At 38.2% G+C, this 18228-nt stretch overlaps 1 protein-coding gene across 2 annotated transcripts in view; it reads left to right on the forward strand.

The window, feature by feature from the left end:
* flt4 (fms related tyrosine kinase 4) overlaps positions 1 to 18228 on the forward strand; it is a 115962-nt gene that overhangs the window by 80710 nt on the left and 17024 nt on the right. For both annotated transcript variants that reach the window (XM_012959739.2, XM_012959737.2), the window contains exons 8-16: positions 373 to 490; positions 1575 to 1750; positions 2630 to 2792; positions 4717 to 4858; positions 8866 to 8974; positions 11094 to 11453; positions 13788 to 13934; positions 16186 to 16317; positions 17060 to 17166. In XM_012959739.2, coding sequence (XP_012815193.1) covers positions 373 to 490; positions 1575 to 1750; positions 2630 to 2792; positions 4717 to 4858; positions 8866 to 8974; positions 11094 to 11453; positions 13788 to 13934; positions 16186 to 16317; positions 17060 to 17166 — 1454 coding nt within the window. The remainder of the gene's footprint in view (positions 1 to 372; positions 491 to 1574; positions 1751 to 2629; positions 2793 to 4716; positions 4859 to 8865; positions 8975 to 11093; positions 11454 to 13787; positions 13935 to 16185; positions 16318 to 17059; positions 17167 to 18228) is intronic.

The raw sequence follows: 18228 nt of genomic DNA on the forward strand, positions 1-18228 counted from the left end.
TTTTTGCCTCCCCTGGTAACTTATCAGGTGCTGCTGCTGCCTGAAACGAGTTTCTCAACTCTCCTCATGACAACAGCGGATTTAAGTGTTAGAAAGTAATACATTTCATGCCCATTCAACAGATATATCCAAAATACAGCACATTTAGAGACCCTGACTGTGATACCTCACTATATATTGATTCAAATCTTTATTGTGTTTATTTTACCATGAGTAAAGAGCAAAATGTGGTGCAGCTGCTTGAAGTGTATATTGATCTAAAAGCATCTTTCCCTACAAATGCTGGTTATTTAATGTTTTTAGCTGTTTTTGTGAACATGCTAAGTCTCTGCATTGTCCAGTTTTTCCTCTTATGTTTTCTCTGTTCCATAGAAAAACCATTCATCAGCTTGGAGACAAAGAACAATTCAGTCACTGAAGCCACTGCTGGAGACAAGACAGCAAAATTGATGGTTAAGGTTTCCGCTTACCCCCAGCCGTCATTCCAATGGTATAATTGCTAATTTCTCTCTTGGTTTTTTAAACATTAAAGGGCTCATTTACTAGGACTTGGCAGCAAACATAGGCAGAATTAAGTATATTAAAATACCATACAAAAAGCACTTGCACCTACCAACTTGCTCATCTATATGGGTACTAAGTGCCAGTTTGCCATAGCTAAACCGTGTGTATGAGGTGTAAGGCCTCCTTTATCTGGAGTTAAGTATGGGGCTCAGTACTGCAGCAGCTGCCTGCAGGCTCTTAGCTCAAAAGTTCAAGTTGCTCCCATACATTTTAATCAGTTAAATTACAATTTATCTGATGCAAGTTTAGACTGATTATATTGCTATATTACACACATGACCAGTGAACATCCTATTTATATCCTTATAAACAGTGCTTGGTGATGTCATCAGCTATTATCAGTGCTTAGTATGTATGTATGTATGTATGTATGTATAACTTTATTTATAAAGCGCCACAAGAGTATGCAACGCTGTACAATCCTACAATATACAAAATTACACATAGGGAGGACAAGTGTTATAATAAATACAATAAATAAGTATAAATACACAGGGAGTAAGTGCCATTTGGTATGAGACATATTAGGAAGGAGGTCCCTGCCCCATAGAGCTTACAATCTAAGTGATCTAATTTGTCACTAACTCACTAAACTTGTATATTATTATAAATAATGTACCTTTTTGGAAAATATGAGGATATTATAAGTAACTTAGTTATTTAGCTTTTTGTTCCACAGCTCATTAGTTTGGAATTTCAGCAGTTATCTGGTTGCTAGGGCCTTGTTTTCTTTAACAACTAGGCAAGTAACCTAGAGGGACAAGGACCTGAGTAATTACAAGAATCAAACTCAGACTTCTCTGATCCTGACTGCAACTTGATCATTCCATAGTTTCTTCTCCCAGAATGTAGTTGCAGTAAAGAAGACAAGTCAGAATTTACTGTTTAAAAAGAGATACATTTTGTGCAACTGGCATACCTATGAAACAAATAAAGATTCATTTCTATTAAATGAAACCCTAATTTCAAAGTTTGATTTTCTTTTATTTGTTTTCATGTTCCTAATCCAGGTATAAAGATGGGAAACTGATACCTGTCAGTGCCATTTACAGCAAATATCGGCAGTCCCAGCAAACCCTGCAGATTAGGGACGTGACAGAGCAAGATGGCGGCATTTACAGACTGGTTCTGAGTAATGAGCAGGCTGGCCTTGAAGAACAAATCAACCTGAGACTGGTGGTAAATGGTAAGGGGTAAGAACAACAGTAGCTAATGGGCAGATGGCCCTACTTATGCATAGAAATGCTCCAATCCTGGCTTTATATGTGGTTCCACACAGGCAAGATACAACTATCTACCTGTTCAACGCAATAAATGCACAACTAATTAGTTTCATGATATAGTAATAGGAAATATCATATAATATATCATATAATTTAAAAACCCTCCTTAAAACATCTTTTTTATTCTGATCATTACCTTATTTCAGCCAATGAGCATAACTGAAAATTTGATGTATTAGAAATGTAGAAAAAAAAGCAGATATATTTCTCATTATTTACAAAATTAATGAAAAGTGTTTGGGGGCTGTAATTGTCAGTAGCTTTTTTACATTCTTTTTATTTTTCTCATTTGAAAAATGCCAACGATAAACTTTTATGACATGACACCAACACCTCGTTATAATTAAAATTATATTGTGAGTAATAATACATGGAAATGGGGGGAGGGGAATCTGTTCTAAACAACTAGAAGACAGACTGTTATGTTTGTTAGATGATAGCTTATTTCAATAATAAAGGGTATAGCACTTACACATGACCAGGTTTACTGGTTGAACCCCCTACCCCCACAGTAAGGTACCATCATAGAAGGGTACCAATAAATTAAACACAGGGTAACGTATAGCATCCAATCAGTGATTGGCTTCTTTTAGCCAGCTGCAGGCTGAACAACGAAAGCAAATATATGATTGGTTGTCATGAGTTACTGCCCAGTTGCAAATTTTGTCAGTGTTTATAAATGAGCCCCACAGTTAGGCCTTCATCTGATTCCAGTGTCACCATGGTCACATACTGAATAAAATTGTGTCTGCTGTCACTACAATAATTTGGATGTGTTTTAGTCCCCCCACAGATCCATGAAAAAGAGACCTCGTCACCAAGTATATATGCCCAAGGTAGTCGCCATACGCTTACTTGCACAGTTTTTGGCGTTCCAGCTCCAACATCAGTTCAGTGGCTCTGGAGGCCTTGGACTCCATGCAAGATGTATAGTCGCCGCAGTGTGTAAGTTCCAAGAAATTATCACAGCGCACAATGACTTGTCTGCAGTCTTTTTCCTTTCAGTAACAGATATGGTGGATTTTATCCAGTTGGTAATTTTTAACCAAATTGTGATAAGGGGCCTTGTACCAGCCTAATCAATTTGTTAATTAGAATGTAATGGATTTCAGTTACTTAGATATAAAAATATGAATATTGCATCTGCCTGGGACCTAAGTAGCATTTGGCTGAATTACCATATTTCTGCTTTTTATGGTCATTTTGGCATATGACTTTTGCAGTCGAATTGGTTACAGGTCAAACTGAACTTTAAGGGAGTTATGTAATAAAAGGCATTAAATTTGCCCAAGAACAGTAATCTATAGCACCCAATCAGCAAACAGCATTTACTGGCCACCTGTTTAAAATCTTATTGGTTGCTATGGGTTACTGCTCCTGGGCAAACTTTGTGCTTTTTATTACATATGGGGGTTTGACACCTAATCACTTTAAGAAAACCATCCCCAAAATGATTAAACATTATGGGGCTCAGTTACAAAATGATTCATAATTTCCAAGCAACTATATGGTGGGTTCAGCACTGGGCAGACAAATGACTGAACATACAGCAAGTTGCAGGAAAGGTACATTTTCAATGCTTCTATGCGTCTGTGTGTAAAACCATATGCATTTTTCCATCAACTTTTTGTATGTCATGATGTTGGCTGCTCATGTTTATCTGGCTGAATATAATCAATGAAGGAGTCTTATGGGTGAATCACGGTACCCACCAGATTAGGAATGACTGAACTGTATGCTAAATTCAAGTGCCAAAGCGACAAAGATATTTCTTCCAGCTTTTGGTCTGTATTATGTACAGGTTCCTCTGTATGCTTTCACAATGTCATCAGTTTGCTTTTTTGGTCTATTGTGTTTAGATTAATGAACAAAAATTCAGATTGGTTGTTGTGGGCTGCTAGACCTGGCAAACTTTGTTCATGTAACTACATAACCATGGCCCCACCCAAAGCGTTCAGCTGTCATATTGGTATGCAAGCACCACCATAGTAAATGAGCCCCAATGTTAGCCCACAATGCCAGATCTAATTACAGCAGTGGAAAAAATAATCTTGGAAAAAGGCTTGGAAGTGAATAAATTAAATATTAGCATTGGCAACAAAGCCGAATTTGAATTATAGTAATAGGGATATTTAATGCCAACACAGACCTTTGCAGTAAGTGATACAAAAATGGAAGGGAAAAACATACCATTTTCCAGACAGATAGTCAGAACTGTGCAGGGACTCCGTGCCAAATCCCTATCAATCATAACAATGGAAACTCAACTCTTAATCAAATCCAAGGACAACAAACTGGATTCTTAAGTCCAAAAAATTACTTTCATCTTTCTGACTGTCAGCTTTCCATATGTTCATTAATTAATTCATTTCTATTTTGCGTTTTTCCCCCTTCTCCCATGTATCCCTTGCAGGCCCAAAGGCAGGAGAGTAACATTGGGCATCTGTTTGCCCAGGAGTAGGGGCAGCTCTGCTGAGCACCCCAAGCCCATTGTGACTGTGAGGCAGCAGCGCCTGCAGCTCCTCAGATGGACTCACATATGCAATTTAGCTTGGGGGAATATTTCAGGCTACTTGTGACTGGGCCAATCTCTTTTTTTCTATGCATGCTAGGAGGCATCTCAAAACTCCTAAAATGGGCTATAGTCTCTTCTACTGCACTCCCCATGTTTAAAGTAAGCAGCCCAAACTCCATTACAAGTGCACAAATATGCTCCAATGAGAATTATGCCTACAGGCACCAGTTATCTTGCTTTTTTAACATCAAGAGATATCTGGGCAGTTCTGGCTGCTGATTTTACCCTGTAATAAAAGAGATTTTTAGGTGTGTTCTGGCTTTATCAATTATTGATGTAATTCTTGTCTTACAGAACCAGACAAAGGTCTTCCCGTAGGCATCAGCGCGACAGAATGCCCGAGTGCAAGGACTGGAAGGAGGTGACCCAAGAAGGAGCTGTGAATAGCATTGAAACCATTGAGACTTGGAGCGAGTTTGTGGAAGGACGGAACAAGGTATCTGTGCAGCCTCTGGGTGATATTCCCTGATTGTTTTGTACTTCCTTAAGTCATCCTGCCAGGAACAATTGTGAATTATTGGGGAAGTCAATTATCTACAGTACAACATAAATGTCTGCACTCAATCTATTTTCCAATCAAGGAAGTACCCAAAAAAATATCATAGTAGGAAGGAATAACCATTGGCTAATTTTCCTGGGTTAAAAGTGCACTCGTAATGAAAGTAGAAAAGCGTTTATCCTTACATTTAATTCACAATGCATTGTTGCTTCCTTGCAGCAAAAGGTTAATTATGATATAGTAATCACAAAAAATACTCAGATATACATATAAAGATATGGAACCTGTTATCCAGAATGCTTTGGACCTGGGGTCTTTCTGTAATTTATGATCTCCATACCGTATTTCTATTCTTATTTTGAATTGTTTATTTTCTATCTCTTTTGACTGCCTGTTTAATAGGGAAAGTTGGTCCTAGCAACCATTAAACAATACACATTCTAAACTGGAGAGATAAATAAAAAATTAAATAATAAAAATAATGTTCCTATATAACATTACATATTCCAGGTACTAATACAACTTAGGTGATGTCTTCCCAAAACGTAAAAGGGTTCTGCAACAGAGTTGAGGCACTTTTTAATCCTCCAGACTTCACAGATTAAAGTAAGGATTTACAGAAAACCAAGTAAATTATCCAATCACTGTTTATTGTATATTGCACTACATGTTTTGGATCCAACTGATCCTTTGTCACTAAGCACCTGATGAAGGATCAGTTGGATCCGAAACATGTAGTACAATAAACAGATGATTGGATAATTTACTCGGTTCTTCTGAGTGAATTCTAACATTAAATATTCCATTGATGGGCTGCTGATTATAAACAGACTTATGGGGTAATGAAATAAACGTTAAAACAAGTGTTTGCAGGGTCGGACTGGGCCCAGACCCCCCCAGTCCCTCCCCCGACACGCTGCAGGTAGGTTTCGTTTATGCATACTTGAGGGAAGGGGTCAGACAGGTGAGGGATGCCCTGTGGGGAGGTGTGTGAGGGCCGCGGCCATTGGTGGGCCCTGCACCCCCCCAGTCCGACCCTGAGCTTTTCTGGTTTAAAAACATTTTTGGTTGTTATGGGTTACTGCACCTAGGCAAACTTTGAGCCTTTTATTACATGGGGGCTCATTTATTATTAGCATATGGGGGGCCTTGACCGCAGGATCTGCTTCCTCTATAGCAATTATACTCTATCAAAATTTGCTGCAAACTATCCATAGCTGGCAGGCTTGGTGGGGGGGGGGCAAGCAGGTTAGGTTGCTGAGTGCCGAGTTTTCTGCAGGGGGTCCAGCTAAGTATCATTATGCCTCTGCTGGCAACTGTAAAATTTAAGATGGCAGGCAAACCAGTCAATTATTTGCCAGACCTAATTAAAAATCTGTTTGGATCTGGCAGCTCATTTAGGAAGACAAAATGAATTCCTAAAGAAAACGGGCATCGGCAAAGTAACTTACCAATAGCAGGAGTAATAGGAGAATAAAGAAATTGCACAAGATGGCTTCCTCAACCTCCCCCATAGCCCCAAGGGTTATATTTTCCCTGCTTTGAGTAATGTCATTTTCAGACCAAAGATAATTTTCAGCCTCTCCCATTTCTGACTGCTAGTTAGGTGCTTACAGAGCAGTAGGTGGTCTATGTGACCAGCCAGCCTGAGAGTGAGTGCAGAACCAGGTAATACCTTCATATAGGGTGGAAGGAAATGATATTATATATATATACAATAAGAATTAAAAATTTAAATTACAATAAACAAACACAAAGGGAAAATATCATAAAGTAAAGATACTGTATATATCAGCCCTTTGACATCAATTGCTAGTGCAAATCATTTTCTGGGTCTTTATATTTGTACAATGTGTGTACTAATCACATGTTTTCTCAGGCCATAATGACATTGTTTAAAATTTTTCCAGTGAATGTTCCCAAAATTAGATCTTTCTTTTGCTGTTACCGAGTGTTTTCCTTCTGTGAGGAAAGTTACACTCTGTGAAGCAACGCTGATTTCCTCTCCAAACAAAGCCATGTACAGCTCTTTTATTTTCGTCATATTATTATACACACTGTGACATATGTAAACATTTGTAAATCCTATTGACCTTTCCACATTTCCCTTGTTGATTCGGGTGCAGAATAGGTTCCCGATGACTAAGCACCTGCTAAGTGAGTGTTTAGCGAGATACAAAACAAGTGACTGAACCACATAACACCAACTTCCTGTTTCCTCAAGTCACTTCCTGTTTTCAGACCACTCCTACCTAATGCCCAATGGAATTAGAGTTTTCCTGTTTTCTGATATGCATATCTTTGTAGAAGGCTGAGCATACAAAATATGATTTTCTAACTCAAATGCTTTGGTAATAGGCATAAATGAATCATTTTCTGGTGGCAATATCTTTTCATAAAACAAATTACACCATTGTATTATATAGCTTATGCAAAGCTGTTTTTGAGTTTATAGTAGTTTTCAAGAAAACCAGTTAACTATAAAATGGTTAAACAGAGAGAATGGAATAGGGAGAACCACTTTTGCACTAGAAGTTCAAGTATTATTAGTTATCCCTCATGTTTTTAAAAAAGTTGGTAACTGAAGTTGAACAGCAAATGGGTATCCTTTTAGGGCTATGTCAGACGGAACTATTTGTAGCAGCTACATGTCATGGCTACAGAACACCACAAAATACCCTGCCATAGAAAATACTAAGCCTTGTCCCTGCTAAAACACACAGAGATAATTATCAGTATTGTGTATTTTGTAGCCGCAACAAGTAGCTGGCTACAAATAGTTCCATGTTAGGGTGACCATATCACTTGAGAATTCAGGGACACATCTACAAAATCCTTGGAGAAGGGCAGTGCAGCCCTGCAACATGTATTTATTAGACGTGTCCCTAAATGTTCAAGTGATCTGATCACCCTACTCCGTGTGTCATTGCCAGTAGAGATTTACATTTGTAATTAGGGTTGCCACCTGGATTATATTTCACCGGTGTAAATAGTACCAACTATGCCAGTGTGTGTATTACAAATTTACCAGCAATGTCCTTGCTGTTAAATTTGTAATTCCCTGTAATTTTATCACCCTGATCTAACCCCAGTTCCCTCTTCCAGTTTAACCTTTGTTTTGTGAAAAATCTGTTTCCAATTTTAAATTAGAAGGAAAGACATTTTTACATTTTACTGCCAATAGATTAACCACATTAGTGCAAGCTAGACTGCCAGCTTTATTCTGCAGAAAGCTTTATCATACCTGAGTAAACAACCCTAAAAGCTCCCTCTGTATGCTTAAGGTAGCAGCTGCCATTTTAGCTCGGTCTCCCGTAGCTTTCGTGTTGTAGCTCTAGGGTTTGGTAGCTCAGATCACACATTGTGATGGGAGGGGGAGTGGATTCTTATGGGAGGGGGGAGCAGGAGAAGGGAAAGAGAAGAGAGCTGCACAGACTCTGGCCCCAGGAATGTGGATTTTTTCTGAAAAGAACGTGTTAAAACAAAAGGAGACAAGAAATCCTGTGTTTCTTTTGATAGAGAACTCAGTGCAGTGTTTCTGTGAGTGCTTGTGTATTTACATAGACCTTTCTGATAAAGCTTACTTAGTTTTTACCTTTCCTTATCCTTTAAAGCACCACCCTTTTTTGCTTCCCTACCACTTTTATGTCACTGCCCTGCCCCTTCATGGAACGCCTTCTTCCCTGTTCTGTTAAAAATCAGAAGCTGCTACACACAAAATTCATAAAGGCAAAGATGTTCATCTTTATAGACTATGAAGAATGATATACTTAAAGCAAAAGTGCAAAATGCAAGAGAATCCTTTGGTGCGGACCGTGCCTGCAAAATGCTGGCAACAGAGCTCCCCATCTGTCTTACCCCTAACAAGTATATACATATAACAGTCTTTTTGTATTATATATTGTATTATATACTAATCTTTTGACCTGTGTCAACTTTTGCAGACAGTTAGCAAGCTAGTGATCCAACAAGCCAACCTCTCCATCATGTACAAATGTTCTGCTTTCAACAAAGCTGGGCGAGATGAGCGTCTGATTTACTTTTATGTTACAAGTAAGTGACATTTATACAACTTTAATGGCAATGTGCCTTTCTGTGTCTGTTGGGGGCACATCCTTTAGCAACAAATCTCTATGATACATTGTGGTGTGTAATAGAATCTACAGAAAAAACAGATTCTCATTCTGATCAAAATGTGACTGAAAATTGGGCAGGTTTAAAAATCCTAGGCCTTGTTTGATGGGTTTCTGTTTCTGTTGACAGCACTGGGTCAAAAGTGTAGGTGAGAACTTACGAGATACCCTAGATACAGTGCAATCCTAACAGGTGCAACTGGGTACATACCAGTAAATAAAGATATTTATATCCTTTAGTATTGTTAGTCTCAAGTTTTCTTTAGTTAGTGGGCTTTCTCGCCAGGTTAACATTACCACTCCAGCATATATTAGTATAAAAGCAAACCAAAATGTATATAAGTCACTGTTTATTATATGTCATAAAATATATATACATCACATGAAAATTTCAAATAATTACCAGGAATGTAAGGTTTGCTCAGTTGAGAACAACTTTTGCACTTATAAACTGGGCACAATGGAGTCCATATATCTTAGGGCGAAGACACACATGGTGATTAGTTGCTGCAACTTTTTAAAAACCCGGCGCAATTAGTCGCAGCAACTTATGCAGTGCCCTATGGCCCTAAAGAGAGAATTGGAATGGGAAATATTACTTAGCTATTTATCCCTTGTACCTTCCATCTGCAATTTTTAAGTATTGCATTTGTGAGAACTATAGTTTAGTTGGTACAATGTGCTCAGTCCTTAAAATAAAAGTGCATGTAGTCTTTGCGGAGTTGCTGAGATGGAGGAGTAGTTATGGAAAACATACACACCAAGTGCAGGTATTTATAAAGTTGATACTCTGGGCTTTTTTATGTTGTCAACCGGATGCCAACATAGGCCTTTATTGTGAGAGGTAGTCATGACACAAATCTTGTGTTGAACCACAGCAGGTGTTATTGTAGACTCTCTACAGTACAGGGGCAGGCCGGAGCCAATTGACCAGCAATACAAAAGTTACAATATTGTCTCAACTAGACAGACTCTCTCTCTTTCTTTTTCTCACACACAGCGTTGCTCTCTTGAAGCCTTCAGGCCCCCTGTCATGTAGAAATGCACAGGCAGAGTGTTATTAGCCATTCCATGGGGTTCTCCTCTCTATCTAAACCTCCACCCCCTTTCTTCTTGTTGTTTGTAGGCTCTCCTATACCTATCAGACTGATACCAGGCACACACTTGCCACTCTACCACAAACTTTTACTCCTCATTAGGACTCAGGCTTTTCTTGCTTCCTACCCTAACTCTCACTCCTCGAGTAAGCTCTTAACATTCAGCTCCCCTGTCTAGCAATCCTGACAAGGCACTGCTCCCTCCTGGCCTGGCTTAATATGACTGTAGGTGGTAATAGGCCAAAGAAATGCTCTGCTGGTACACCTCTTTAAAAAGGCTCCTGAAGGGAACTCCCCTAGAGGCCAACCCTGGTGGTTGGTGCGATCTAGAGGAAAAACCCAATAGAGCTTTAACTATATAAATACAGAAACAAATTACATTTCACCTTCTTACATATTTACTTCTCATTAGGCAGTAACTATTTATGTCATGACTCTCCCTCATGGCTACAGTAAGTAATGCACCTCCATCTCTCTTCTCCCCCAACCATGTTGTGTGTGGAATGGCATTGCATGGTGTTTCATGTTAGTGTCTTATAACAACCAATAATATAAATCAAGACAACCAATAATATAAATCTTTAAAGGTTTGGGTTTTTCAATGTATCCATTCAAAGGTTTTAGTAATTACTCAGCGTTTGGATGACGTTATTTGACTAATGTTATGTGACTCACATAGGAATGGCTTATCAGAACTGAGTGGAACTATACAGAAGTGCAAAGCACACCCTTTCATGCAAATACCTTGCGCAAGTACCTATTCAACTGATGGCAGGACATTTGGGAGTCTGCAACTGCAGTATCAGACATAAACTACCCTTTTTGTATTGCTTATGAATAAATATATGTTGGAGTAGTGAATGAGGACCTGGTGAATGAGCCATGTGTGCTTTTCCCCTTTTCTAAAAATATGTTAGAAATCGTATTACCTTTTCTCCATAGCAATACCCGATGGCTTCCGCATTGAACCACAGCCTTCAGAAGAGCCAATTGAAGGACAGAATGTCAGCCTAAGTTGCCATGCAGATAACTACACCTATGAAAACCTTCAGTGGTATCGCCTGAACCTCCTAACCCTGCATGATGCTGAGGGTAACCCACTTGTACTAGACTGCAAAAATGTGCACCAATATGCAGCTCGCATGGAAGGGCAACTGCAACACCAGTCTGGCTCAAATAGTGCTGCCCTTGTTCTCAACATACCAAATATTTCCCTAGAAGAGGAGGGTGATTATGTTTGTGAAGTACAGAATCGCAAGACCCGGGAGAAACACTGCCACAAGAAATATATATCTGTACTGGGTGAGTATTATAAGCACATCATTTTTAGTTGGAGTGCTTCAAGCAGAACCCTTTTCTGACTTAGTTGATGATGGTAGTATCCTATATTCTTATTTATGCTCATTTTTGCATGGCTTTTAAAGGAGACATAACTTTTAACAAATTCTCCCAATGCACCTTCGGTGTTCCGAATTAAGTAGCCCAAACTTAAAGATATAAACATCCCATAAAATCCTCCAGCTCCACAGATTTCCATAGTAGATGACCCCCACATAGGGGCAAAATTTATCAAAAATCGAGTTGGCATTTCTTATCGATTTGAGAAAAAACACAGCAACACTTGCAAGCATTTTCTAAAAACTTGTTTAAAAAAAAAGTTTCCAGAAAAAATAAGCAAGTAAAATCCCTCTAGTTTCTATAGACATCAAAGAAAATTGTGTCAAGCAATCTTATTTATTTTAACAGTTTATTAAAAATAGATTTTCAGTCTTCCCAAGAATCCCTATATGTTAAAATGGGAAGATACCACCGCAACCACCCCCAACATAGAGAACTAGAAAGAAAATTTGGGAAAATGCACAGAAGACTGCAGCATGTGTTTGCCAAAAAGAAAGCATATACAAAACCACGCTCTTCTGGTATAATAACCCCACAAAATGACAAGATATGTTCCCGACCACATCCCCACTGTGCTGGAGAAAATGCAACCATAGGGGCACCCTCCAGCATATATTGTGGCAATTTTGGAAGGAAGTTGAGGGTCTTCTATCCTCAGTTTTACTCACGGAAGTCCATTTAGATATATATTTAACCCTGGTGGGCAAACCAATTTTAGATAACACAACAGCGGAACAAAAACTTACAACTACATCTTGACAACGGCCTGGTTATCCATAACTTCCCATTGGAAAAACCCACTCACCGATACATTATCCAGAATAAAAGATATGAAATGGAATACATGACTGCTAATATTAGGGGCCACTGCCCACAGTGGGAGAGAGTGTGGTCCAGATGGGACCTCCACATAAGTAGAGCAACCTATTAAAAATTGAGTACACAAACCCCAGAACACTTGATAAAAAGTTGATTATACAAACCCCAGAACACTTGTCAAACTTGACACACCTTGCAAGGAACTCCATATGCTCCATTCCAAATACTCACACTGTTTTAGTCAGAAGTTGTTCAATTAATGTTAAACACTATACCTGCTTTGTAATTATATTACTGTAATCTTAACAGTGACCCAAAAGAATGAGCTGTTGCACCATACTATACCAAGCTTATTGTACCGGCTACTCTTTGGCTGAACTTGAACCTGAAAACTGAAAAGAAAAAAAAAAAAGGTTTTCAGCCTTATTGAAAATAAATGGAACAATGTCATTTTCACTGGTCTGCAACTTTTCTTTTTCTTCCAGAAAAAATGGAGGCTTGCGATGCCCAACCTGCTGCTAAGTGTAGCCCACTTCAATCCCCAACGCTAGCCCCCCCACACTCCCCACTTGAAGTAACCTAAGGGCCTCCTCCAGGAGCTGAGCAGGTTCATGATGCCGCCCCTCCTCCAAGCCTTCGCTGTTATACCTGACTAAGGGGCGTATTTATTATGCTGTGTAAAACTAATTCGCAGAAAAAACGGAGTAAAAAGCTGTGTAAAATAAATGGAAAAGATCGCCATCTGAACGCCGGATATTACGCCGTTATTTTCATAAGTTCCGGTGGAAGAAAAAACGCGTAAAAAAATTACGCCGATTTTACGCCATTTTTACACGGCGAAGCCTGCCGATGTGTGCCGAATTTTCTCGCCGTTTTTTACAAGCATAATAAATATGCCCCTAAGTGACGCAAATTAGAGGGAACCAAGTATACACAGAGCAAGCTGAATTAGCACTGGAGGATAATCTTGCCTTCAATAATCTATTTGTTTATAAAACAATATTACTTTAAAAATGTCTGATGTTACTAAATTACAGGCCAAATTTTTTTAAAGTGTTGGAGTAAGCAGTACAGGCAGGACTTGAGTAAGCCAAAGTTAGCTTAACTTGTTACTGTCAAAGGTTTACATGCCATTTAACCATTTATGCCATTACCTATTCTAAAAAATCTAAAATATTAGTTTTCTTTGTCCTTGCTCAAAAGGATGCTCTGTTCCATGCCAAAAAAAACCCAGTGACCTGCAACCATGTGACTGCATTTAATATTCTTCAGCATCCTTTTAAATGCCACAGTCATAGTGGCATAGTGAACAGTGAAATTGCATTTCCTTGCTATGGGCAATAACAGCTGCCTATGGTGACCAAGTTTTGAAGTTTCACCTCCAGATCCTTCTATAATCCTTCTGCGTTTTCTCTCCAGCACAGGAAGCTCCATATCTCCTTCAGGATCTAAGTGATAAGATGGTGAATGTTAGTGATTCCATGTTGATGCGATGTCAGGCCGATGGAACCCCTAGTCCGAGTATTATGTGGTACAAGGATAATAAGTTAGTTGAAGAGGTCTCAGGTATGGGCCAGTCTGTGTAAGAATGTATGCAATTCCTTGTATTACACATGTCAAAAATGACTGCTTTCCCACAAACTTATTATCCATTAGGTATACTAGGGCTGTCCAACACAAACCTACACATGTCCCCTCTCTGCCAAGGACCAAAATATTTTTTCATGATATCATCATTTTATTATAACCTCTCTGATATGTCATGTGAGACCATGTGGTCGCTACATTTAAAAGTGAATTTGAATTGGGCTAAAATATGGATTTAAATGGTTTCTATATTTTTTCTAACATATCTGAGGAAATAAAATTAAGAAAGAACACAAGGTTCTTTCTATTGTTATCATTTCCTTCTTAGAAAAAGTAGTGTAAACTTGCAGTTAATTGAAAAAAAAAATACATAAATACATTTTACAATTTCTTGCAGTTATGCCTGTTTTAAATGTGCTCCGGCTCCTGAATCACCATAAAAAAAATTATTGTCTTAATTTCACAAAAAAGTTAATGCCTTAGCTTTTTAAACCAGGCATGTGTAAAGATCCAAGGGCTTTTGACTAAACATGGTGGTGCAGAGACCAGTGTAGCCAAGAGCATGCAAGATGAGGATGTGATAAGTGTTTAGCTTTAATTGGATTACTAACTCTATTAAGGTGGCCATACACAAGCTGATTTCACTTGTTCTGCGATGAACAATCTAATCAGTACACAATCATTTGACGATCGGTTTGCCATACAATATGCCATCCACGGACAACAATTATTTGAAAAGATGTCATGACGGAAAATACAGAAAGATCATACGTCTACATACGAGGCGGTGCCCTAAGCTCTGTGTGTGCCATACTCCTGCCTGCCCCATGCCCCTGTGTGTGCCATACCCTATCTACCAGTAGTTTTGGGAACTTTGCCAGCATTTTGGAAATGGTTGCAACTTGCTGCACTATCCAAAAAACATGTTTTATTAAAGGTTATGTAATATGTAGCGTTCACATTTCCAATAAGTGGCCCGACGATCGTTAGTACACCATCAGCTATACGATAAGTAAACCATATTATCGTATCGTTCTGTAGTCGTTTTAAAGTAAAAAGTCGGCTTGTGTATGGCCACCTTTACTTATTTAACACAGCACTGTTTGTTAAAGGGGAACAAAAGCCTCACATAAAAGTTAGTATTTACAGATAGCTCTCCCTCCCCCTTTCTGATTCGCACCACTTTGGAAGGAAATTCCATCCGTTTCTGATTGACAACATCCACTGTTCTCCAACAGGATTTCATTTGTCATGCTAAAAGTTGAAGTTAACAACAGCAGTAAGGCCGCTAGTTGCTTTTTTCCAGTTTATGAACTGAAATGGCCACTATTCTCTGCTCTTTCTGAACTGCAACTTCTACCTTCACATGACAAATGAGACTGGAGTATTATCAGAGCTTTTGTAAATATCTCTAGCCCCTAAAGTCACAGATTTTTCACCACATGCTATCAGTAAGTTAGCTGACCTTTATCTTACATTATGAAAATAAGTACACATGTATGTTTGCATGTGTGTGCGATTTGTACCTGTGTAATTACAGTGTTTAAGTTGTATATAACTAGCAATATAGCAGCCCAATGCTTGCAAGAGGGTCCACCAAGTTGCATCTTGTTAAACACAGTGGGCTTTTTCACAGTGACTTTTTCAGTGCAAAATACATTGGAGTTTATGGGCGAGTTCTATATGCGTTTTAGTGCAATTTATTTTTCAGCAAAAAATTTTGCTGTGAAATTTTTAGCGGTTTTGCAGAAATATTTGCCAGTGGCAGAAGTGCAGAAATTCACAGCGAATCCATAGCTGGACAGAAATTTCAAAGTTATTACATTTTTTTTTTCTAGCTCTTCTGTAGTTTGATTGCAGTGTAGAGAAGGGGTTATGGCACCTTTATGAATTCAGTCATGATATGCTAAATTGCAGTTACTATAATGATTTATTACCTGATAATAGGGTTCTGGTCCAGCAACAGTACTATTATTGCTTGTTGCATTTTGAGGTCCAGTTGGATGTCACAAATTACTTACATACTCTGCAGGTCTTAGAATTCACTGCCTCATAAGCATGAGTTAAACTCTCATTCCCATGTGATTTATAGTTACAGAAGTGTATAAAAATGTCATTTTACCTTAATCAAAAATAAAATATTGAACTATTACATAACTCTTACATGTAAACAAATCAAAAACTATTATAAATAATCATAAATTAATGAAAATTCTATTTATTTTTCCAGGAATTGTCCTTGGAGAGATGAATCAGACATTAAGCATTCAGAGAGTTAGAGAAGAGGATGCTGGGATGTATCTTTGCAAAGCTTGCAATGGAAAGGGCTGTGTAAACTCTTCTGCCAGCGTATCTGTGGAAGGTACAAATGGGAAGTGGGTGATAGCAATTGGTTAGGTACCCCCCACTGACTAATTGCTAACCTATTAACCCCGGGCATTTCTTTTTCTTGACAAAAACACTGGCCTGGATATTTTTTAGCAGGGTTGCTGCTATGTTACTCCACAGAACATATTGGGCCCGATTCACTAAAGTCCGAAATAAGGAGTGCTATTTATAGCATGCGTTAAAAATCTTATCACTTCTTATTTTTCGCTCGATTCACTAAAAGGACACTTGTCATAATTAAGAAGCGATGTTCTTGGCGTTATTTATCTTGCGACGACATATTTTCAAGCAATATATTACGCAGCGCACAACATATTACGCAGCACGTTGCTTGAAAATATGTCGTCGCAAGATAAATAACGCCAAGAACATCGCTTCTTAATTATGACAAGTGTCCTTTTAGTGAATCGAGCGAAAAATAAGAAGTGATAAGATTTTTAACGCATGCTATAAATAGCACTCCTTATTTCGGACTTTAGTGAATCGGGCCCATTGTTTTTAGGGTGATATAGAAAATGTTATTCTGTATAAACAGATTGAGTCAAATACTCTACTTATAATTAGAATTCATGCTTAATTTTCCTATAATTTTTCAGTAAAAAATAGGTCTACATTGGGCAAATAATTATTATTTTATTATTAATAATTACTAGAGATTTTTGTGTTTATTTGTCTTTGGCATTATTATCATGGTCTTTTCTCATATTTTATTTTAGGTATAGATGACAAGACAAATGTTGAGATTGTCATTCTCATAGGCACTGGGGTCATTGCAGTATTCTTTTGGATTCTGCTTATTCTGATTTTCTGTAACATCAGGAGGGTAAGTAACTTATAGAATCAGTTGCTGTCCTTATTCAATTTCTGTACACTTACACAGTAATACAATTTCTCTGCTGCTTCTTTATCATCATCTTCTCTGTCTCAGTTTCAGTTTAGCTGCTTGTTATAGTAAGGCTTAAACTGAAACAGTCCTTGATATAAATCAGATTTAGCTGGATTAAACCCTAATCCTCGTGATCCTTAAACTGTCTGGGCCGCCAGAATGAATTGTTAAACAATGTGTTTATGTCTGTAATTTTGATATTAGTAACATTAAACCTAAAGTTTAAAAATATCTACCCTTATGTAGCACCAATGGATATTTAGTCAGACTATAGTTTAATTTTTGACACAAAAGGACATATTTCAATTTAAAAAATCTCAAATCTTGAAAATATTGCTTTGAAATTGATATTTCTTCTAAACTGTTATTTATACAGTTTTCAGAAAAAGCAAACATTATATTTTATCATAAATAAGGCATGTAATCTTAATCATCTAAAGTCTGGCTTTTAAACATAAATATGTGTACACATTCATAAGAGCCCTGATAAACAAGCCCATATGGGTGAGTTAGCAGGTTCGTGACTTACGGATGAATAAGGATGTGTAGGGATTAAAGTTTGTCAGGAGGTGTATAAGAGCTGTTTATAGGAAAAAAACTCTGGACAAGTAACTGGACAGGACCTAGCAAGCAACTTCCCATCCTCCTGTTAATATTGTGATATAGTAGAATGTGGCAACATGGAAACCATGGCAAATGCCAGAAGGGCTGCTGTAAACCGCCACAGACCAGGCTTTGTGAACTTAAAAAGTCTGTTTTGAATCTCAGTCCAGAAATGCCTAGGGGCTAGCTGTATGGGGGATGTGATGGTGTAGGTCAGGTGTGTGAGAGATAGCCCTGGTATAGAAGACTCAGTTTGCAGATGAGCTGACACTAAAGCCTAGGCTTAGTCTCAGGCTTGGCACATGATATGTTTAACTTTGATTATTTATTAATAAGTAATAGGTAATTATGTTATGTGCAACCTTCAGTAGCTTATTTCCACACATTTATGGCTTA

The sequence above is a fragment of the Xenopus tropicalis genome, chromosome 3 (assembly GCF_000004195.4).
Source record: "Xenopus tropicalis strain Nigerian chromosome 3, UCB_Xtro_10.0, whole genome shotgun sequence".
NCBI classification, from domain to species: domain Eukaryota; kingdom Metazoa; phylum Chordata; class Amphibia; order Anura; family Pipidae; genus Xenopus; species Xenopus tropicalis.